This window comes from Ambystoma mexicanum, chromosome 1p, assembly GCF_040938575.1.
Source record: "Ambystoma mexicanum isolate Mex_15411 chromosome 1p, UKY_AmexF1_1, whole genome shotgun sequence".
Classification (NCBI taxonomy): Eukaryota; Metazoa; Chordata; class Amphibia; order Caudata; family Ambystomatidae; genus Ambystoma; species Ambystoma mexicanum.
The window spans coordinates 974,300,146-974,325,360 of NC_090921.1; the positions used below are offsets into that span (position 1 = coordinate 974,300,146).

Consider the following 25,215-nt stretch of genomic DNA (forward strand, 5'->3'; position numbering starts at 1 on the left):
TTGGTCATTGCATTCGGGTTCCCTTCCTCTTGGGTACTCACTTGCCCCCCACCCCTCGTCTGTACCCTGCCCCTCTTGGGTGCTCTGTGCTTCTTTGCCTTGCTGGGGCGGTCTGTCGCAGTCTTCCCAACAGCTGGCCTTTCTTGGTCACTCTAGACTCTGTCTATTCGAATGCATCAATGTGCCCACCCCCGGAAGGATGTAAGATCGAATCGGACCTGCCAGGAGCCAAACACGTAATTTATGGTTGCTTACAGATCTGTCGGTTTAGAGGTTAACTTCCTGAGTTATCTTACTGTCCTACCCAGACCTCCGGCTTTAATAGGCACGCCCATTCACAAGCGTTTTCTTGTATCCTAGTTGGGGCAGTTGAAGCCACTGTAGGTGTCTTTTGCCGAAGCTTCCTCGTTGGTCCCTAGATCCTCGAACTACTGGAAGGTGGAGGACCCAATATGCATGGAATGGTGGTTCAGCTTCTCGGTCTCCAAGAGCACCACCCTGGTTGCTAAGAGCCTGAATGGTTTCAAAAAGTTACTGGCCTTTCTTGCTAGTAGTGCTGAAGACTTATTTAGTTAATGTTTTTTTTGTTTGTTTTGCTTGTCCCGTTTTTCAGGTGGTGTTCTTGTGAGAAAAGCTGCTATTAACTTCAATCATTCTTTAGATCTAACATATGGGCAAGACGCAGCAACGTGTTGTAAACATTAATCACTGTGTCGAGCCCTTTCCAAAACCTACTCGTTTATGCAAATTAGACACCTTGTTGAAACTAATGTAACTCAAACCCAATCAGTCAATCTAAAAATGTGATCCTGCAGCCAAATCTGCAGACATTACTAACAAATGTAGGGGATTGGGCTTTTAAAAAATAATTAAGTTCCCAGGTGACCCAAGGGGAAGGTCTTGTAGCTAAGATTGGCATCCCCTGAAATGACCCAATCTCCAAAAGGAAGTACAATTTGTATAGCATTGGTGTGATGTTCTGAGATGAACTATGGCCTTCAAAATAGCGCATCGATTTTTGGTAATTCGAGTTTTAAACTGCATTACCAGAATATATGTGCATGCTATCTCTAACGCTTGTGGAAACCAAATCCAATATGATTACGGAGCAACAGTTGGGCTTTATTTCTGTACAGCTGAAGAGAAATGGACAGAGAAACTGGCGGAATATCTCTGTCCTGAAAATTTGACCCCCAACACAAGTTTAATGTGGCTTTTACACAATGTGAATCGTACATACGTCAGTTACATTTAATCAACATGTTTCCATAGGGTGCATCCTCAGACCGCCAGGGGCTTGTCATAGCAGCACCATGCTATGCTTGGATAATAAATACTGCTTGGCTTACCCATGTGACTCTCTACGCCAAGTGGTTTCCTCCATCATACATAAGCCATGGTCTGGCGATCAGCACCCACACGACCCTTATTTCCGTTATCAGGCGTGTTCCACACACTCTTGTGTGGCGTGTTATGTTAATTAAACTTGTAGTGCGCACGTTCACCCGAAAGCATCTTGGTGCGAGGACTACATAAGCATGCTCAGTGACACGGGCACTAGAATAGCAAGGTTTTCAGGAGGCGTTGAAATTGCAAATGATTTGCAATATGCCTCAGTGCAACCAGCGGTTCATTCCATAATTTTTGGACAGCAACAGACGAGGCGCAACCCCTGACCCTGCATACGTGAAATTTAGGAATGACCACAGGACAATCATTAGAACAGAGAGATCTCCCTGGTACATATGGTCAAAATTTGTCTTGAAGAAAATGTGCTCCCTGGCAATAATGGGCCTGGTGTACCAAAGGGATTTAAATTTGGCTTCAGGGAGCTGATGAATGGAGCGAAGTATCGAGCTGATATGTGAGCCATAGGGAGTGGAAGTGGCCACCCAAGCGGCAAGGTTCTGTAGAAGCTGCAGCTGGTATCAGGCCAAAAACAGGGCATTGCAATAATCCAGGCGGCTGGTCACCGAAGAGGTGACCACCGCCGGGCGCAAATGGGATGGTAGAAAAGGTAGAACCTTACAAAGGGTTTTAAGCAAGAAGTGGCCTGTTTTACAAACTGCACTCACCTGGGGAGCCATTCACCGTGCCGAGGAAAGAGAGACTCCCACATTTAACCGACACAGGAATGGGAAGAGCAGCTAGCACAGACAGCCAGAAAGAGGGGGCCTAAGAAAGGAGCAGAGCCCACCACCGGGACCTCCGTCTTACCCCATTTAGCTTCAGCCAGTTGTTCATTCAACCCCTCATGACCACCAGGCATTCGCATAAGCGAGACGACACCTCAGCCAAGATCTGTTGTCAAGAGTAACACCTGAAGCTGCAGGAGCGAATGAGGGCAACTAACAGCTGAAAGTAGACATTAAACCGCATCGGGGACAAGGTGGAGCCTTGAGAAATACCACATGAGAGCAAATGAGAGGGGGACAGAAAAGGTGGAAGACACAGCAATTGGAATGATGTAAAACAGGACAGGACCCGAGATGTCGATCGAGGCCAGGGGGAAAGCAGGATGGAGTGGTCGACAGTGTCTTGAGAGCCGCTGAGAGATCTAATAGTATCAGGGCACCCACTCCTCTGCAGTCCACCAAACTGCCCAGGTAATCCACAACGGCAACCAAGACACTCTCAGTACCACGTCCCGCTGGAATCCAAACTGAAAGGGGTCAAGAGAAAAGGAAGATTCCATGAATGAAGAAAAAGGGCACACCCAACACCTCCAACAATTTCATGAAGAAGAGAGGACGGGAATTGTCAGTTTCTCAGCAGAACCATTTATTTCTAGGCACGCTCCCTCAAGCTCCTCCGAGAACCAGGGTTGGGAAGGACTTTTGCATGGACGAATACATTTCAAAGGGGCCACCTGATCAGCCACAGCACATCATATTTGAAACAAACAAGATACGTCCACATTTTCAATATTCCTACACTTATCATTAAGCAGAGCCAGCATTTGGACCCTGTCCACTCTCTACCACTCTCTACCAGCCACGTAATACAACATCTGCTTGGCGAGAATGGACAAGGGGTACCGTGCTTAGCAATAAAAATGAAGATCATGATCAGACCATAATACTGGGGTAACAGGCGCGATCACATCAGTTAGCCGCAAAAATAAGATCTAATATCCCACTTAACAGGTGGGTCGGCTCAAGCACCAGTTGACTAAAACCAAGGTCCGACAGTGCGTGAAAAAAATGGCCCTGTATCAGGGGTTGGGGGTGTTAAACCTAATGTTAAACCCCCACTCCACCAAAAAGCTAAATTACAACACTTACTTTGAAGAGATGCCACTGACTTAAAAAATGGATGGAGATGGGAACTAGGAGGAGAATATACATCAAAAAATGTATGGACTAAGAAGCTGATATCACAAGGCACACTAACAACGCTGGCACTGGCATGGCACGTGCCACTGGGTGTTCCTATGTCTCTAGCAGAGACTAACATCACATTACACAGCGTTCTGGGTTTTCTAGATCTATAGATCTGTGCTTTCTTGCTGCTCTACCCTGTCCAGTTGCTGAGCATGGCTGTGGTGTGGCTCTGCCAGTTACAGCTGCATGGTCAGTGCTTTTGAGAGAACAACAATGACGTGTCATGTTTACTTTTTGTCGAGTGCGCGTGACGTCATCACGTGACACGGCATTCCTTAGCGCGCCATACCAAAGTTTACATTTGTATCGCGCCACTCCAGTTGTAGGGAGCTTGTCTATCGATTCCGGGGATTCTTCTACCCATATAAAGGTAAAAGCTAATTCTATAGGAAATCTTAATTCCCCCAGAATATTCTACTAACTTGCATTACTCACATGTTGCTTTCAGGGATGCAGGGACTTAACCCATTGATCTTTTCCAATCAACCAAGGGATTTCTCTATTGAAAGGTGAATTTGAAAATATACTATTCAAGGTAGGCATTTTTTATGCATGATACATAAATGCATTATTTACACAGTTCTTGATGATTAGCAATACGAACCTTACAGTGTCTTACTATAATATTTACAGGCTTTAATATTAACCAGTACGCTTAGACGGTAAGAATTTACACTCATTATTGAACAGCGGCTATATATCACAATTGGCAGTCACGAGGGAACGTGTGTTTCTTACTGTGCACTCATAACTTTATATGATATATATTTTTTGGCACTTCATTTTGTCACATGGGCTAGAGACTATTATGGACTCCAGATGGATGGTCTTTGGTGCTGGACGCATGCCCCACTTAATGGTATATATGGACAGATTATGAATACAAATATATTCCTTTTGAAACATGCACACATTTAGCAAATACTACTTTAGCTAAGCATGTCATTCATGTTAGTGAATGCAAACTGAATTTGTTATATCTTTTTCTCCAATTGCTCTCATGAACGCTTGCTCATCCCAAACCGTTGTGGTATGCTATTTGACATTTTACCTTATGTCCTATTATTGGTTGATTTCATTTGTATTTTCGTTTTGTTTATTTGTAACTGATAGCACAATGTGATGTCAATATTATTTTATTGGTTTATTTTGCAACTTATTGTATAACTATGGGTAATAGCCTTGAGAACGACCTTCGGGGTCGAAACACGTGTCGGCTATTACTTCACAAATACAAAACTTGTATGCTCCTATGCGTGGACTTTATTATTTTTAGCATCGGCTTGTGATTGAAAAAATATTCAGATGATGTTTAAGTAACAATATACAAAAATACTATCTGCGTGCTCAGTGATAGTCTTCCAATATTTCTTAAGCTAATTTTCATGCATTGTGAACCGTGGCGTGGAAGGTTCACCTTTTGAAAGACTCCTGCTGCCGGCAGTCTTTTCATGTTTATCACTCATTAATTAGCGTATAGGCTGGTAAATAGCGCACAATCTTAAGTATCTTTTCCACTCGATCCAATTTTTGTCTAATCTCTTAAGTGCATGAGGGCTTGCAGACAGACCCGTCCATTTGCTCTTGCCAACAAATAAACATAGGGTGAGATGCCGCTAGAGGCCACAGTGACCGATACGCAAGGGTTTTGATTGTTGTGGCCAGAGGCAGTGTGTGCTGAAATGGTAGTCATTTAGATTATAATGTCCCAGGACACCAGTAAAACCGGGGTGAAGGAGAAGGCTATTGCCAGTATTCTTCTCTTCCTCACAACCATGTGCATTATCAATTCAGAGTTAAAGAGCTCAAGCCAGCTGCGACTTGTAATGAATTATGTTTGTATATGAATGTGTAACCATGTCATGATGTTGCGACCTACCACGGACGAATCCCAAGAAGAGGTGTGCTGTGAATATGATCTGGAATTGGAGAAAGATGGGATTTCTTTGCATAGGTTTTGACCAATCATGTATGGGAGTGGATTGTAATAAAATACATGGAGTGATTTAACTATAGCAAAAAATGTATATAATGTGTCAACTTATGTGGTTTGATGAGACTCGGGTTAGTTTGAATCTGCAGCGTCATCTAGCTCCTCCCCGGACAATTATACAATAAACTTGCTTTATAAACGTGCACTCGTTCCTTAAGTGGTGGGCCTGCTTGGTTAAGGTCATTGGAGGCCCATCCATACATTGGAAAGAGACGGTACTATCGGTCCCTTGGGAGAACTCTGAGGGAGAGAGTTTGAGAAGGCCAAGTTTTCTTCCCCCTTTTCAGTGTAAGGGTTAGACCCGGACCATATAGGTTCCCACAGCCAGAGATTGAAGAAACATTGGGGTGCAATAGGGAAGACTGGGCTAGGGAGGTGGGAGCCCACTTGGAGGTTGAGATAAACAACAAGGACCTCCCTATGTCTGAAAGCCCCTGTTGATTTGAACAAATATCTGTTTTCTTCTAATACAGAGTTGAAGTGTCACACATGCCTATCCCACTTGATCTTTCGACCTACAGAGTGGTGTTCAATGTGAGATTTCTTAACATATTTTGTGTGATGCTCCTTTACTATTAGATTACGTGAAGGGAGCTCTAACGTATGCACGTCTATGTTTGAGCACTGTGCCTGCGCAGTTGCCTTTTCCAGCTGCCCCAAACTTTCTGTATGCATTTCAGGTTGATGCTATTGAATTTACCCCATCTCATATGTGACTTTATAGATCTCTCGGCACCCTGTTTTTTTAATTTTCAGGGTCTCCTGCTGTACCACATATATTGCAGCTCCTGTAGAACAATTTGGAAAATGAGGTCACTTGAAAGTTCCAACATTGTCACACATTTTGTGGAGGGTTATGTTGGGTTACATACTGTCCATTTATCTGGGTGCATTCAATTGCCCAGTGATTTGTACCTTGGGCCCTGGCATTTTAGGACTGGAGTCTTTCAGACTTTTCAAGTTTGGGGACCAGGGGGTGGTAAAACACACTTGTATCATGGTGCAAAAAACATGGGTAGCTGGTTTAAGCGGAGCATTCCCAACATGGGTAGCTGGTTTAAGCGGAGCATTCCCATTTTGAATGAACAATGTATCTCCACTGTATGGCCATTGTGCACAAAGTGTGTAACCATATAGCTTTTCCATTCTGGTCAGTTTGTTTGTCCCACTATATACAGAACCCTGGGGCTATTAGTCTCTGCCTGGTAATTTATTTGCATGCATGTGTTGAACAACTCGCCTTTGAAAAGTGCAGACACCATCACCCTCTCAGTTTCAACTTTCATTTTGTCAATCGACCAACCAAAGGATTGTTTTTTTTGTGAAATTGTTCCTGTTCTATAAAATAAGAGATTGGTCGAACAATAAGATGTCGTATTCGTTTTCTGTGTTGGTCATGGTCACCAAATTTGTTTGACTGGGGAAACCCTTCAAATTTTTGTAGCCACCTTTTTCTTGCCCCATTCTTATTGTACGTATTGCGAGCCTTACAACTTGTAGGAACTTGGCCAACTTTCATTCACTTGCTCCATTTCATTCACTTGCTCCAGCGAATTGTCTCATTCCCACAATTACCTTACTGCCACACAATTATTGTCCTTCATTTCCACCACGGCCAATAACGAACATCCTCTTTTGTGTCAGCCTCCCTTTGAATTGTTCTTGAATCAGTCACTAGTTTTTCCATCTTCGTTCATCTCACCCGAGTATAAACCAAAGAATAAAAGACACCAGCCGCCAGGTACGGCCTCAAACTGATGTGGTATTGCTTATCGATATAGACTAGATTGGATCCAGGCAGCACCTCTGTGCAGCAGACAGCTGTTGTCTTGAGGGAAGACCTCCAAAAGTGCCCCTCAACCTGGGCACCAAGCAGTTCTTGCTAAGACAGCTACACTTAAATTCGGGTGAATGGGTGAAATGGCTTTTCAGATTCTTTGGTAGTGACTGCTGAACCTGTACGCAGATATGCCTGACAACGTTGACCTTCGAAAAAACTGTAACGCTGCATTATCTAAAAAGTGCATATTTACCAGACTCTGGTACCAAGGGTAACTCTGATAAGCGCATTGACCTACCAGTGAGAATATCATAAGGACTTAAACCAGTTTTCGTGTTTGTTGCCTCTTCTACTCATTGAAACAGGTGGCAAAGCACCGGGGCATTTCAAGCATGTTTCAGAACCCATTAGTGAGATTTTATTTTTCAAGACACATTTTGTCTTTCTGCCAGCCCTGCTGATTGTGGGGTGATGGAGACAATAGAGCTTCTGCTGCACTTTCAGTGCCTGACCGAGCTCCCGACTTCCCTCCCATGTGAAGTGTGTTTCACGATCACTGTTAATGCTTTAACCACTGCCACCGTATTTGTGGCTGAGTGGAAGGTGCATCTATCTAATTCGAGAACCTATCAAGAATTAGGATGAATTTATGCCCTGTTGCTTGAGGAAATAGGAAAAAATCAAACTGCTCGCTAGGCAAAGGCTCTCCGGCAGCCCTTCCGATAAGGGTTTATCAGCCACTTTTACTCTTTAAAAATGGCTAAATACTCCCCAAAAATTAAAACGGGTAGTAAAAATGCTCCCAAAAAACATGAAATTGACACATATGGGCCCATCTCTGTGTCCTGATAGGTTTGGACCAGTAGTACGCATAGTGCCACAGAAACAAACTACTGTTATTATTGATGAAAAGAAGTATGTGATCTTTTAACGTGCATACATAACTAGTTGGAAAGAAGTGTTTATTACAAAAACATTGTGGCTTTACAGAGAAAACATATTTTTACTTTCTTATTAAATACTCCCATTGGGAATGTCAATTACTTTTTTACTCCCATAAAAATCATTTTACTCAGGTTTTAAAAAAAGAATAGGGAGTAAAATACTCCCACTGCATCTGGAGCACTGCACCGAGGATATGCTCCTTGATTGACGGCACCTTTGCTCATATATTGAGTTGCTGACAACCAGCCACCGTTTGGATATTTGTTCTGCCACTGATGAAAACCTGGCGCATAACATCACTCTGTACCTGTGCAGCAATCTACACCACCCCACCTCCCCGTTTGCCTGTGTGTGCAAGTAATGTTGAAAAGATTGGGATACCACTAGACCATCTTTGGAGTGCTGTATTTTGTCTATGTATAGCGTGACCCTGGCAAGCCTATTTTTCAACCATATGAAGAATTTTCCTGTATCAGCAAGCTTATCAAGAGTAGCATAAGGGGTGTAAGTGGCTACCCGATTTTAGGGAAACAGTTTTGTAGCCAAGGGAGCAGGAGAAAGGAAGGCCCTCTTGCCTCTCCATCGGCGAGGGCGCTCCCACCCCCAAGTAGACATGACCTTTGGTGATTTTTAATCGAAGGCACATTTGATCGTCGCTACTCTTTGGGCAGCATTAGTGATTTGTGAAGAACTTCTATATACGGGGCTTTCTTTATTGTTATAACAGCTGCAGTTCAGGACCTCTTTCTTTCCAGATCAACCCATAATCCTGCATCATCCCAAACGCACAACGTGAATCCGAATACACACTTGCTATTCCCCTAAACCTAGGGTGTTTGCTCTCATTAGTACAGTGACATTCGCAGTTTGGGCAGATAACGCAACAGGAATGTATGCATTTTCCATCAATTTGTGTGCAGTGCATACCGCATAGCCAGATTTAATTTCCCTCTTTTCATCTCCTAAACATGACCCTTTGACCTAGTGCTCCACCGTAGGATTCTTTAGCAATAAATCAAACTGTATACGCGTGGCTGTTTACAAAAAGGAAATCTTGAGGTCTGCAATTTGCTGGGGTCGGTAGCACCAGAGCAGGATTTAGTACTGAACACAATTTTGGTCACGTTTGCAGAGTTTAGTAACGAAGTTCACATTTTAAAACGTGAAGCAAAGATGTTACTTTTCAGCGATTTTATTTATTTATTTATTTTTTTAATGCAGCAACTGCATGTGGAATTGCTGCAATACGGGTGCCCTCCTTTCACCCAACCCCACCTTTCCTGAAACCTGTACCACCAGGACAGCTGCTGAAAACAAGGTGGTAGTCCATTTGCAACTGGAACTAATGCAGTGCTAGAACAGGCAATAGGACTGTGCTTGTCACAATGTTTTGGATGCTTGAAGTCCCTTTCTCATGGTAGTATCGAACAAAGGGATTGTTGTAATTGGGCAAGCCAAGTGCTGGCCATTTCCAAGTGCCAGTTTTACCCTCAAACACTTATCTATTACAGGCAGTATCCAGTTGCCCCAAAGAAGGATCTCGTTTGGGCAATAGGTGTGGGCCGGGTCAATTAGAAATGGTTTCTATATGGGAATTTGTTAGACTGCTTGTACCTGCTGAGATGTGGCCTAGATGGTGTCTTTGGATGTACACAAGTGCAATTTTGAACATGAGCCCATGTGCCCTTTATTGTCAAGTGCCCGTTAAAAGTAATATAATTTATTGTTTACATGCCTCCGTATGAAGGTGATGCTTTCATGAGGTCTAAATACTAGGTAATCGCTGGACCACCTGGAAATTGTAAGTCGCCCAAATCTTCTCCAGAATGTGTAGACGGGAGCATATAGCTTTCTATATGCCCTTATGGAAGCCTAGTCGACGTACACCGCAAGCCAGAAAGAGTCAAAGCAAATGAATATTGACCGGGATGTATAGGCGAAGGAAGAAAACAGAACCTACAACAGACGAAATTAGTAGCAGTGAATCGTTGCTGGATTGGGGAGCATTGAAAATGGAAGAAACTACGATTTCGCAGCCTGTGAATCTTGCGGGCTTTTTCACTTCTTTGTGCTAGTAGTCTAATTAATAATCCCAGGTTGTAGTGAAGATTTGTTGACTGCTGCTATGCACTATTCTGCTTTGGTTTCCAGGGATACTGGGGGTTTTTGTGGTAAAAATTCAACAGACTTCCCGTAACCTGACAACAATTTAATCCGCCCTGTGTTTTTTGTTGTTGTCATTACAGTAATTCTGTCTGTAACATGGCAAGATCTTGTTTTTGTTTTCACTGATTTTGTGGATATGGTGTCTGAGATGTGGGCATACCAAGGTGTGGGGGATGTTCGGTATAAATTGCCCGTTTGTGTTCTGACCAAATCTGGTTCATGCATTTGCTTTTACTGTTGAAGTCGAGTGTTTGGCCTGGAGTGTTTGTGTTATCGTGATGTGGTATCATATGTAGGGAGTGCTGGGGAGGCTGGAAGGACAGTTGACTTTTTAGAGTTTCTCGAAGCTGTGTGAACTATCTCTTTAGGACAAGAGCAGCAACCACAGGAAATGGGAATGGAACCAGCTGACTGCGAAAGGAAATGCTGAAATGGGAGAATGCTTGCTGCCGTGGTGGGAGAATGCTAGCTGCTGTGGTGAAGTGTGCACTTGTATAACTTCTTATTATTGAAATCTTTTCAGAAGTAAAAATGTCAAGTTGCAAGCTACTAGCCAGGAAGTCACTTGTCAGTTCAATTCTATACATACACACAGCTCACCGTTTCTTAGTCGCCAATGGTCAATCACTAGCCCATGGCGAGTACACATTTGTGACCCTGTCTTTATCTTCAAAATGCATGTGCACAAATTATGTCTCCAAATCTAATACAAGGAAACCTGGCTATGCCCACTTTATTTTTGTATTTATTTTTGTGGGAGAGCTAAAGGATCTGCTACCTTACAAATGATTGGGGCAATGACATTGGTTCGCCTTGGATTAATGTATTTCCCAAATGTGAAACTATTCCACTAAAGCATGGCTTGTAGCTTATATCTTGACAATAATTCCAAGTGAATTCAGTTTTACTTGCGTCTTCGTTTAGTACAGTGGCTTCGGTACCCCTGATAACCAGCAGAATGTTGTTGAGCGACCCTTTTTTAACTCGTGGTGGTAGAGTATGTGAAGCTACTGACCAGGCAGAGGTTGCTCACCCCTTGGCAAGAATGCTCGTTATCAAGTGAAAATCCCTTTTTATTTTGACCAGGCCTGCGGGACGCCTCAGAAAGACCACTCGGACACTGTGTAGTCTCTCTAAAGCGAACTGTCGCACCTCTGGCACACACAAGTGCACGAAGGGGCTGACTGGCACAGTGAGGAGTCTGGAGCCATGGGCGCAACATGTTTGTGTTCGCTTATTTGCGTGTATGTCTGAGAGGAGTGGAGGGTCCGGTAGTGGTGTTAATGGGGGTGGAGGAGCAAGGGGCGGTTTGGGGGGTGGGGGAGGGGTCGACCCCCCCCCCTCCGTTCTCCCCCAACACCTGAGTTATAGAGTGAGGGCATGGGTACAGTTTTTTGTATGCGGTCTTCATTATTCGGAAATTTCACTTGGAAACCTCACTTTCTTACTTGCAAAGCGTACATTACTCACCAGTTGCTACTGGTGAGTGACAGTTAGACTACCTGAGGAAAGTATTTTAAAAGCGCACCTAGTGCGAGATGGCTATAATGGCAAACGACACCTTTTCACTGTATATAAATCATACAGACGTTCATCCTGTTTCAAATATAAATGGACACTAGGTTGGAGAGTTGATGTCACGCTTGAGATCATTGCAGAAAGACACAGAACAGGATCCTTCTCTGGGTAAATATTTGAAATTCAAATAACATGTTTATGCAAAAGCAGAGTGCAGGGCAACTCCTAAACCTCTATTGGGCACTGCGACCGTGATCCAACCTCTTTTCTCGGTCCCTCTATGGCTCTCTTTAAAAGAGACTTAAAGTTGCTGAATTCTATGTTTCCCTTGCTGAAATCTGTAAGGGAACTTCTTGGAGGTTCTTTGTTTTATTGGAAGCATTGATGTCTGACTTGCAGCCTTTGTAGTTGATGCTAAAGTATGTTTTGTTGCTGCTTTATTTTATACGTTTACATCCCATGTTGCAGTAAGTATCTGACCGTTTCTTGCAAATGTTCCTGGGCTGAACCCTTCCCAAAGTGCATGGGCCAAATGAGTGTTTGGCACTATCATTGCTTTCCAAAGGCTTTGGTCTGAAATGACTGGATGACCAGTTCCACAACAGAGACGTGTTCTGGGTCTTCTACCTTAACTGCATCTTTATGCACTCTTGGTTCTCCCCTGTTTACTGGGTACTGGCTGATTTTCGAACTATCCCCTGGGGACAGCCTATTCTGCTTCACCACCTTCCAGCAGCATCTACACTGCTTCCCTGTCTTTTTACAACCTAGAGCCACCCAAGAGCTACTGACTGGACTTCTTCGCCTTTCATGTCTGCTACACGTAGAGACCATCCAAACTTGGAATGCATTTTTGTTTTTCAAAAAATGCAGATTTCTTATGAGCACAGACTTTCAAAACTCTTTGCAGATTTTGAAATATTTGGATAGTTCCAGCAGATTTCCCCTCGTACCTATTGACTTTTCTAGTAGTATAGGAAATAGATCTGCAATATTTTCACACAAGCTTTCCCTAGATTTAGACAGCCTCTAAACATAACTTTTTTACTCTTCATCTCGGTTAACCAAATGCTGGTTGTTCTACTCTCATTAACTTTAGTGCACCTTCCCGTTGATGATTTTTAGAAGTTCATGGCTCACAGGCAACTCTTTGGTCTTGTAAACAAGACTACACTGAGCAGCACGGGTTTGGTAGCCCGTTCCGGAACTGCGCTTAGAGGCTGGAAATAAGAAACCAATTTAATTTATTTCTTTTGACATGCTTCAATAAGTGAGCCCTGGAGTGAATTTGCTAGGATTGATCTCATGCCAGAGTAGGTGGCACCATTTCTGAGTTGGTACGCAGTAGAGCATTCCACTTGCAAGCTTTTTTCTTGCCCGAGTAATGGAGCCCCATTCCCACTTCGAAACTGACTGCGGCCCAAAAATCTCCAGACAAACCACAAACCATGTTCTTAGTTGCACATGTTCTGGTTGTTTATTGCCAATCGGCATTGCCTTTTTTTGCCATTTTACATTTGACAGCTCATTCTGTCTTCATATTCTTCTTTGCTGATTCCTTATCAGGCCAGAAGCGGCAAGCTTCAATAGTACTCGCAGTAAACGGTAAGGGCCATTCTTGGAGAATGCATTCCCTTCTTGAGCTGACTGCTTTATCCTGAGCTCAAAGGATAGAAAGCAAACTTTAGGGATCACTCAAGACTGTTCTAAGTGGTATTTCTCCATTTTGAAGGCGGAACACAAAAAAAGAGCATTATTATATATAATTTATTTTTTGTCTTCATTTTAGGCGATTTTTGTGGTCTTCAAAATGCACAAATTATCACTCTGAGGGTGGTCTTCAAGCCACCCAATCCTTGGGAAGTCCATCACATCCCCACTCCCACCCTCTCCTGCACTGGTGGAATTTCAGGGGTTGGTTGGGTCGGGGAGTTGATTTCAGCCACAGTCGTCCTTTCCTCTGCCACCCAAAGCATTCATCCCCCCCCCCCCCTTAACTCCCATGACATACACAATCGCACACAAATGTACCCGCTCCTTCCCTTCCCGGCAACAAACATAACCCAGCCCTCCCACACTGACTGACTCACAGATGCACCTGAGCCATCCCCGATTTCCCCCTTCCAGCCTGGCCGCACTGGTCAGCGTGTGTGCGTGTGTGCGTGTGTCCGGGGCATGGATTTAGAAATACCAGCCGGAGCAGTCTCAGAGCGTTCTTTCTAAATCTTTTTTCTTCTTCTCGTCTTAATTAAAACAAAATATTCACTCGGGACCCACAAGACTGACAAGCTAGAGGGCCAAGAGTGGTCCAGTGCATGATGGACTTTGTCATAAGTAAATGTGAACGTAAACTTGAGGCAAGGTCTGTGAAAGGAGCCCCAAAGTGCTGAAACTCGTGCAAGCCTTAGCATCAGGATGTTTTTGCCATCAAATTGTGTGTGTTCCTCATGTGATGTTCAATAGAGATGTTGAATAGAGAACACCAAAAGGAGGTGCGTGGTTATATGGTCGTAGTTGTCTTAAGGCACCAAAGTTGTCCGGTGAGTGACATATTGTGCCAGGGATATCCAGCCCTTGGTCTGCGAGATAATGTAAAAGGGCTGCAGAGGGAAAATAAGGTTAGAATATGTAAAATGCATCTGGAATGTTGGTATAGTTGGGAAAGGGAATGAAGGATCTGGACTGAGTTTGTGATATAATGCATTTAGTAGAGTCGGTGTACAATGGTCGAATCATAGCTCTGATCAGTGAATGGAAAATGTGTAGCACTCCTATGAAGGAGCACAAAGTATTGACATTAGTAAGTGGTTGCATGATTGTTTTGAGGTGTGGCCCACTGTACCCTTTCAGCGTGGTGGCTTTGCATGTGTTAGTGTAACCTGACAGACCCCAGGGACTGTGTGCAAAGCAAATTAGATGAACTCGCAGGAGGCGAGAAATCGGGTGTGGGTCATCCCTCAGAGGGACATACTGGCATGGCATCATACTGAGAGACTGGTGCAACGGGGGGCAGTATATATATATTGTCTGAGTGCAGGCAATACAATGCTTGGGGTTCCTGTGCATGGGGCTGCATGTGTTACATTACTCTTCCCATATTACAGTATGAGATACTTGGGTCGCAGTAATGCTACTTCACAGCACAGAGGATACGTTTGTGGAGAGAGTCTGAGGACTGTCGTTAAGTGGTGAGCCCACCATTTATTCTCACAGAATTTTAGACTTGAGGCCATGGACTGGATAAGCGGTCCATTGTCTTGTCAAAATGCTAACTTTAAAATGTGTGGTGGAGTGACTGCAGAGTGTTTGGTGCAGGCAAAGGAGGAGCTAGCTGCGGTTGGCAAGAGTTCAAGTCTGTCTCCCGTGTTTATTGAATGGATGTAACCCTTGCCTGGAAGTGAAGTGGAGCGAGGTGACGGCAGAGTTTGTGGATTGCTTCCCCTCTTGCCTGCTTGTGAATTGCTCATCTGTATTTGTTAGCTCCATTTCTGGACTATAGCGGCGACTTCGATTGTGGGCTTGTGCCTCATCCTTTGAGCTGTGTGTTGGATGATTGGGTCATCCGCCCCACTCTTTGAGCCTCTCTTTTTGGACTAGCAGTGACTGCAGGGTGGGGCTTGGTGCCTGATCCTCTGAGCCACCGCCTCCTGATAGTGCGCGCTCGGCCCCCCCTTTACCTAGTGTCTTTCTCCTCTCACCCTTGTGGGAAGGGCGCAGGGACTTTTAAGCTACTGGGGCAACAAAATAAAATGCGCAAAAGCATGCCTTGACATTATTGTTGCTCCCTTGATCTTTTCACCAAGAGATAGTATGACCTGTTCCTTGGCGTTGCCTCTACCTCCTTCTGCTGAGGAAGCAACTAATAACCCATCACAAGCTCTGGATAAAAAATCGACCACTAGGCTCCCCAGTACAAAAGCCAAAGATCACCAAGCTCTGGACCTTGGTGCGAACTTCTCTGTACCCATCTTCATTATTGACTCTGCTCAACCCAGTAACAATGAATTTCATAAACTACCTAAAACTATTCAAAATAACATTTTGGAGGTCGAGCCCCCTGAAGTTAACACTGCAGAGGGAGGCCTTATCATTTATTTCATGAATATTCCTCCCATTTTCTTAGAAGGTGCAACAACAGCCTCTGTGGCCCTTACAGGGCCCCTCTATTCTCTAAAGAAGTAGAGAGTAGCTCTGTATTAGATCACGTGTACCTTCCCACCGTTTCACTACTAGGGACGGAACCAAATATGTCTTCTTGGGCTATACTAAACCTTTGTAAGGAAATGTGTGGCGAATTAAAAGAGCATACTGCATACTTGGAGATCATAGCAGGTAATCTGCATGTGTTGGAAACTGCTGTGCTGAATGACCATACCTTAAGCGGGTGTAACTCATTTTGAGCCAGCGAGTTTGGGCCCACTGCCTCTGGAGAATACGATCATGGCACCCAGTCTGTGAATTGTTTCCTTCGACTGGTTTTAAGCTTAGACACTCTACTCAGTCTATGGATGGTGCCCCAATCGGTCTCACCTCACCCCAAGTTTCCCGTTGTGTTACCTTATCTAAAAAACAAAACAAAAAAACGGAATAAGTTCTCAAAGTGTCTGCGTCAACATATATGCAAAGATGATATAGTTAATGGCATCTTGGGAGTTGTTGGAGGAGGTTTGTTCATTAACATCAGTGAGTCTCCGACATCTCTCTGGAGGGCCAGCATTCTATTGACAAGGAAACTCTAGTTGCTTTAGAAGAGCCGTAGAAGGAAGTTGGTACTGCGCAGGGGAGTCGGTATGAATACTCCATGAACACTCTTTGGCACAATGAAACGGAGGACCATTAACACCCAGAAAGGTCAACGAGTATATGAGTATTATTTAAATGTGTGCCCTCATTATCACCCTCTAGGGGAATAAAAACACTGTGTGGTCAACCAAGAATGTCTGTGGTTGGTATCCCTAAAAATCAATCGGAGGCAGGCATTATTAGGGATGGTGCAGACTGGGAGGGCAGCAGATCCAGTCTCGATCATTACTCAAGGTACTAAGTTAGATTTGCAGGAGGATACCGATAAGGGAGTTGGCTCCCAACCACTGCATTCTCAAGACCTAGCACATACCCCCTGTTTAGAGACGGCACTCGTTTAACTAAGGAAGCAATCACGGAAATAGTGGCACAGATCCTAAAACAAGATCTTCCCCAGACAATCACTGACCAATTGGGCGCAGGTTTACTGACCACTGCGAATTATCTGATGGTGGAGCCAATTTATTTGGGTTGGCAGTCTTCAGGGGAGGGCCTTCCTTCAAGCACTGATGAACCGCAGAGAACCTCTGTATACGTCCCCGTAATTGGCGCTAGTGGGCCCAAGGAGGAGGTCATGAGAAAAAAAGTAGCCTTCCCTGATGTCCCAAGCCTTTCCCTGAAGTACATGTCTGACAGAGGCCGCCACCCCCCCTCCCCTTAACAGAATGCGAGTTTTGGACCTTTTGAATGAAATCCCTGCCCTGCACTTAATCACTACTACAGACATTAAACTAGCGGACTTTGACCACCCTCACGGATATGATCATGTGCGGTTGGTTATTTCACCCTGCATTGTATATCATGTGCTTCTAATTTAAACAGACTGGGTTATGATCTCTCCCTCCCAGTGTAAATAAATCTTTATGCAAGAGAGGCCTCCCCAGAGGAAATGGTTCTGGGGTGTACAGGTCAGGTTAAAATGGTCCAAAAGTAGAAATTGCTCTAGCGCAGAGGACAGGGGAGTGGCATTGGCTTGTCAAGGCATTGAGAGATTCCATTAATCAACTTAAGGAAATAAAGGGTCCCCTTTAGCAAAATCAATTGCCTCGCTATTATCTCCTGGAACGCACAAGGTTCCGCCTCTTCTTTCTGACGCTTCTCGGAGTGCTTTCTTGCAAACTTTTTCTTTCATTTTGTTGCAGGAAACATGGTTGAGCCACTCTCCAGCATTTGACGTGTACTGTATTGAAGTTGTACCTGCCACCCAAGGCACAGGGGGCCTCATGGTAGCCCTTCGTAATGATTTAGGCTACTCTTATCATGCTGCATTTGGCCCCATCAAGTGGTATATTGGCAGTTTGTATTACTGGGTCGAAGGATAGCTCCTTTAAAAATATATTTTATTATTTAATGTTTACTGGAACCCTTTAACGGACCTACACTGCTTTCTTCATAAAATAAATTCTGTATTGAAAGAATGGTTCATCTCCTACCCCGGTGGGCAGGTGATAGTGGGTGGGGACTGTAACCCTGATTGCACCACCTCTGCAAGTGTTTTCCCCCGATATGGACCATTACTTAAGCTCAAGAAATCACGCCGTTGGCAGAAAAGCTGTGCAGGGAAAGAAATTGCCTAGAACATTGGAGACCTGGGGTCTGTGTGCCTTGAATGATATATTGGATCGAAATGGAGTTGGACAATTGACTTGGCATGGGAGGGATTGTGCATCAAAAGTTATTCATGCTCTCTAGGTCTCTTGTAAGAAATTTGATATACTTCCGAGTGCATCTAGTGATCACTGCATGTTCATTTTGTCTCTCTAGGACCGAATTATCCACCTTCTTTAAGACCCTATACATTGACAGTCAATACGAAATGCACTAGACTAAGATGGCATGAGGGAAACATTGCTTAATGTGATGTCTCATAACTTTAGGAATTGCTCACGAGTCCAAGCTTTCGCTTTTCTCAACCGTTTCTTTTAAACCGTATATTGAATCCACAATGGGGTGTGCTTGTAAAAGTAGCTTGGGGAGCCTGATTTAAAGAAATCGCCTGCATAGGTTTGAAGCACATGTTCGTCATCTGAAGAGAACTGCGCGTCAAAGGATCCGAGGGCTAATGAACAACTTTATCCTTGATATTGAGGCAGGCACTGTTGAGATCAAGTTAACAAAATCTGAAAAATCAGATCAAAAGCTACAGACGTTTGGGATGTAGAGAGGATGCTGGTTGCCTTAATCATGAAAAACTCCTGTAACCTTTAAGTTCAACTAACATTTCAATCAACAGCAGGTGTGGCTCAGTACTTTAAATGGCTCACATGTGTCACAACACTTACAATCATATCATACACAGGCATTTTATACATTGATTTTTTTTTTTAACCACTTTACAATAGCAGCAGCCATTGGTCAGTAAATGGCAGATTCGAGTGTACATACATTTGACACCTTTACACAGAGATTTCCTGGGGTGGGCAAGGGTTGTATCATTTTAATATGAGCAATCGACATTATGGGTTTTAAACCTTTTTACAAATGGCTTAGCAGCATAGATCAGTCTGGGAGGCACAGGGGATTAACTTTCATGTTTAACACTTCAGCCGGGGGAATAGGGTTGGGGGTCATGAGCACCATATATCATGGATGTTGGGGGTATTTGGGGGGTCGAGGTATACTTGATAGGGACAACTTTGTTCTTTCCCAGACCCCAACTAAGTCTGGTCACCGCCAGGGCAATGATGTACTGCGGAAGGTAAATGATAGTGTTTGTTCTGTTACTTGTTCGCATCTAGCTGCTCGTGAGAACGGGCCTTCAGCGGAGCTGCGATGGGGAGGAGGTCGGGGGGGGAGGAGAAGTGCAGGCTCGCTGTGCACAATCAAGTGGGGGGTGAGCTGCAGCTTCTGCAGGCGGCCTGTTCCACAGAGACCTGGGTTTAGTATACTCAAGTGTATTACAAAATGGAGTCTGTTATGCTACAAGGTGAGCCATGCAGCCTCACGTGTCGATACGCAGCAATCCTGCATCCCGGGCCCAGGTGCATAGGTGGCTGCCGACGAGTCATAAGCCTCACGTAGGAGAGGGATGTGGGGGAGGGGGGTCCTAAAGACCTGTCCTCCCACACAAAAGCTTTTGTAATCCCTATGAAAAAGGGAATGTGAACCTTTCAATTGGAATTGCTCCAACTCGTGACCAATATGGTGCTGGGTACATGGGGTAAAGTAACTGGCCTGAAACAAATGTTTGAAGAAGGTGTAGATTGTAACAGTCTCTTCTCTCAACAGCAGCGGAACCTCGATGGATATGTGGGCTTTGCCAATTTGCCAAACCAGGTATACAGGAAGTCTGTAAAGAGGGGATTTGAGTTCACGCTGATGGTGGTGGGTAAGTAATCATTTCTGCTTTTCCTTTGCTGCCTGAGAATGGCTATTGCTGTCAGGGTGGAAACATTTAGAGTGTGGCGAGATGGTGAAAGCGAAGGTCTGGGACAGGAGGGCATATATTCATCTTGTGTAGTATTTAGGCACTGTGGGTTGCCATTTGTGAGGGTGTCAATACCCTTTTATTACCTAAATTATGCGAGTTCTGTTTGTGAAAGCAAGGTCTGCTAATTGGACTACCCACTTTCATTAATGATCCATGCCAATATTACACTGCGCACATGTCTTGGCTGAGACTGTCTCCTTGCCCGCTTACCGGATTTTCAGTGGCACAAGGAAGGTTCAAAGGTTAGATGTGCATTCCTGACTGCTGGTGGAGCACAAAGTTCCTGCCGGCAGAGCTGGTGTTTTAACTTTCTGCACCACTGATCTAAATTATTATAATTACCTATGCAGCTTGGTGGCATGTAAATATAAGAATATCCAATATTCTGTCATGCCAGTTTATGAGCAACTTGCCTTGTCCTTTTCTCATATCACTGCCATAATTTGCTGCAAAAGCCAGCACGTTTGGTTCCAGATTGGGTGTCGGGCGACCTTTTTGATTAGTGATGGGCTTGGGCACTTTCACCTTAAGTGAAGTGAGCCTCTCTACCTCTTTTGTAATTTGCATCCACCAGCAACTGAAGGTAATCCTGTACATGGGAGACTGGAGTCCATTGAGGTGAGAGTGGGTTTTTGAATTGTTAACTGATCATAATCTCTTCCCCGTGGGGTTCTAGCATGTTCTCCCACTCATTGGGTCTCTCCTTGCATTTCTCCACAAACTCACTCGTGATCGATTTTACTGTTGGATTGTAGCTTGCATTTTTCTACCTTGTTGATTCCTTGACTCCAACCCCCTTACCCCACCGGCTCTGCCCCATACAGAAGAATGGGCTCCTGGGACTTTCTGTCTCAGGATCCCTCTTATCCATATCAATGCACATAGTGGTTCCACATAGCTTCTATCATTTCATTGTATATCTGGAGCCCACCACATGCTTCTTCCTTCTCTTGATTTATTTCAGGATCCTTACTTGCCACCCTACCATTTTCAGGCCTTTACTGAATTGCCCTGCTTCTCTGCCAGTTTTTATTTTTTGTGCGCACTTCTCTTCACCATCCAAACTGCTCTAGTGCCATTGCCTGCAAACCAAATACATTGCGTCTCTGTCCAGTGTTAATCAAACTCAACCTAGTGGAGTGCAGTCTTTTTAGTGCACTACAATCCGTTATATTGTATTGTATTTTGTGTCCTCTTCCCCATGACCCTCCTTTCCAAAGTTGAAATATTCACAACTGAAGTTTGTTGCTGATGTGCCCAGCGACATGGTGTACCTGCTCAGTACACTGTATCTGATCCTCTCTATGTAACTTTGGGCGGGCGCCACTTGACCCTCCTTTATGATAGTCCAAGCATGGGTCACTCATTCCCAATCAAAAATGACCACCCATTCATTGCCAATGGACTTAACACATTTTCCCAGCCCTTGAAATGGCTTCTTTCTGATCGTTCCATATCGGCCGTTGAAAGCTCACCCCACCTGCAGCAGTGTCCACCATAGCCTTGGTATTATTTCCATTGAATAATACCTAGGCACTGTTTTTCTGCAATTTGACATGGACAGGTGGGTGTTGGCATGGTCATGGATAGAGATGCCTAGTTTGCACATGATATACTAGCATAGTAAACAGATTAGAATGCCATGTTTCTCACCCCCAGATTTACCCTCATGATAAGGGTGTGCAAGAGCCCATGGAAACCTAGAGAAGAGTATGCAATGTAACGGATGGGTAGCCTTTGTTGTATGAGTGACAGTCTAGAACATATCCCCAAGGCCAGCTTATTGTTTGTATCCATGATCACAGGAGATGACCCAGTACCCAGAAAATAATACTGAAGAAATGTTCAACAGAGGATAAACTGGTCTGGTCCAAAGACCTACTTTGATTCATCATCTAGTAGGATGATGAAAAAGAGTCTCTGTGCGGGTCTGTCTGTGTTTTGATTCTGCCTGTCTTTCTCTCTGTCTGCCTGTATGTGCGTGTGTAGGTCTTTGTGTGCCTCAGTCTTTGTCTTGAAAATATCTAAAGAATATAGTTTGTACTAGGGCTTAGACAGTGAAAGGCGGGACATTTTTTGTAAATTGACCTTTTCTAATAATTTTTTGCATAATATTTATAGCTGCGCTACAAGTTGTGTAGCTGGGGACCACAATTGGTACATGGCAAATGGTTGTTGGCAGACAGGACCGTGCATATCATTGTTACAGAGATGGACATCTTCTTAGGGACTTCATTCCGTGGGAAAAGTGTTCTCGCCTTGGCCAGCACCAAGAGGATGTTTTACAGACAGACAAATGGGTTCATGACCCTAAAAAGCTTTGTTGACTCATGAGGAATTATAGTGTTTACATCTAGTGTAAAAAAAATGATACTGTCTGCGGATGTGTTAGGATTAACAAACTTGCAAGTGGATAGGGTCAGCAGACTGACCCTTACTATATGAGTGGGAGTGGGAAATTCACAACATTGGTTCCACTATCGGATGCATTCTGTAGTTCTCATCTTTCAGGAGCAATGTGGAGTCCATCGTTTTCAATTATGGACTTTGTGACCTATTCAGATTTTACAGTGACCTTTTGATCTGGATCATCAACTATTTAGAGAAGCTGGTGAAGGTCCTGAACCATGCACTCTTCAAAGTAACCAAAATGATGTATTATTTGGCCATAGGAGACTAGTATGTATGCACTTTGACTCCATCTTTTGAATGAATGGGGTGTCGCATCCAGTGGTCCAAGTGGGCGGGAGCGTTCGGGAGTGGTGCTCCTCTACTTCTTTTAATTAAGTATTTCCGTTCCTATACTTTTATTTTTAAAAGAAACCGTTCCGGAATGGTAGGAAGCAGTGGAAACTTGCACTTTCAGTGCACTGCACTGGACTTCCCTTAAACAGCAGGTGCATGTGTTTTGGGGTTAGTATTGTGCATGGGAGGGGGTGTGGTGAGTCGGTTTGTGGGGAGCGGTGCAGGGCTAGCAGGGAACATAGTTCCACTACTTCTTTTGGTACACTTCGACCACTGGTCGCATCCTGAATGTGTGCCCGGAAAGAAGCCTGGGAAAGTTTGAATGTGGTGAACATCCCTAATTGGGTGCTTCCAGACGTTTGGTGCTGGGTGCCAGATTAAACCATGGATGTATAGCCAGCCTGCAAATCCCAATAAGAATAGAGCAAACTACACCATACTGTTGTCAAACGCTGGGACTTGTCCCAAAGCAGCTGGAAGACTGAGGCTCTGCCCCGCTACTCTCTGACGTGGGAAGTACTGTCGGGACTTTATTCCAGGACCATATGTAGCCACATCAGTGCTCTTTCCTTTGACAGTTAGAATTGCTCACCTCCAGGACAGTCCCATTGAAAGTTTTTATTGGACCCTTGTGTTGGAGCTGGTGTTGCTGGAGGACTCCATTGGCTGGGGCACAGCAGGAGCTGTCTAAATCAAACCGCAACGTGCCGGCCAAATGTTTGGCAGTTTGGATTTGAGTTTGCTGGTAAGTGTAAAGTGTGGTAAGTCTCAACCCCAACCAATACTACTGCGCCCACAAACCCCTACACCCCCTGTCTCCCAGACACAAGTACGACGCAGGCACAGTTGTTCCCATCTGAGGATTTGAACCGAGGTGAGGCACTTGCTGAAGAGTTGAATAACTCAAACTCTCAAGTGGACAAACTCCTATTTTCTACAGTCTTGGGCGGCCAATCTTCAGGTCAGTCTAATGCCAGTAAGCAGAAGTCTATTGGAGGTGATTTACATTCTACAACCTCGAGGTCGAAATAAAACTTTTCGGAAACGACAAAAAACACAATCTGCCATGGGAAGAGGGGCAATTACAAAAGAAATAAAGCCGACAAGTGGCGAAAGTGGTCTTGCAGTGGAAGTCTTTCTCCAGTGTCTGTTGGAGGTGTGGCAGAATTACTGGTGTTTACCTGCCTTTTCCTTTATAACATTACCCTGCGGAACGCGGAGTGGACAAGTGGTGAAAGTGGTCTTGCGGTGGTCTGATGGAGGCTGCAGATTGGTTTACTCTTCTCTTGTCCCATTACTTCTGACTTCCTGACTTTCTATCTCCTAGTGACTAAGCCAGCGACCACCCCCCTCCCCCACTAACTATGCTAAAAAGCGGCGCACTCTTTGCAATAAAAATGCGTGCTGCTAAGCTTAAGGCTGGCAAGGTAATGACCGCCCCCGACCCCCATCCTCTTCACTTGCTTTATGCAGTCCAAAACGCCCCCTTGTATCAGGCATCAGGGGGTTGTCCACTCTGACTGATGCCCAGCACTCACTTATTGATTTGGGAAGCCCTGAAAGGGGCGAGAGAAAAGGAGCTGAGGGATACCGTGAACCTGGTGGAGTTAACGTAGCGCTGACATGGCTGAAGTGGTCATTGAAATGGCTGCTGAAACAGTGATAACAGTTGAAATAGCTGGTAAAACAACAACGCATAACCATAAGCACTCCTCGTTCACTGAAAGGGTGCCCCTAGCGGGTTGTTGTACTGAACACTTGTAAAGAGTCTGGTCGTCATCGGCTAAAGTGTCAGCGGCTGCCAAACCTAAATCGCATGGCACTACTAAAATGACTGACTACTTCCCTGTGATGGACAACGGCCTACAGGGAGAATCTACTTGCATGGCTATGGTCGATAATGCATTTGGCAGTAGGGAAGTGAACTTTGGAAAATAACTGCTGAATGAAATGCTGATGGCACTGCTTTGTCTGGGCAGTAAGACTATTGAACATGTTGTAAAGGTGCTAATTACGCCTAGTCAAGATGTGGCTTTTGGTACTTGCGAGTCCATCAATTATGGCTAGCTCTTCTAGTTATCAGCTTCCGCACCCCAGTTCCTAACCCATAAGCTCTAGCTTGAACTTTGAGGGTTTCTCAGTAAAAGAGCTTCTAAATCGCTTGGATGCTTGACCACAAGAAGCGCTGCTCGCTGGTGTTGAGGACGATAAGATGGCTAACTCTAGAACCAATGCCCCCCTGGGCAGGCTGTATTATCCGCAGGTGTCTCACCTACTGACCGGCCCGATCAGGCGGAGCGATCTGTTTTACCGGCCATTACTGTATTGAACGCCTTTCGGCAAGGCGGAAGTGGTGTTGAAGGCCTACATGAGGAGTCTAGCTCGTCTTCTGTAAGCACTCTTAACGAATCATCGGCTGATATGTTAAATATCCTAGAAAGTGTACTGGAGC

General features: G+C 44.5%; 1 protein-coding gene across 2 annotated transcripts in view; it reads left to right on the forward strand.

Annotated features, from left to right (window-relative positions):
- LOC138582601 (septin-7-like) overlaps positions 1-25,215 on the forward strand; it is a 403,409-nt gene that overhangs the window by 469 nt on the left and 377,725 nt on the right. Inside the window, exon 2 of one of the 2 annotated variants that reach the window (XM_069654032.1) lies at positions 19,817-19,916. In XM_069654032.1, the coding sequence (XP_069510133.1) occupies positions 19,817-19,916 (100 nt within the window). Of the gene's footprint in view, positions 1-19,771; positions 19,917-25,215 lie in introns of those variants that run through there. The other variant, XM_069654023.1, reaches the window with a different exon arrangement.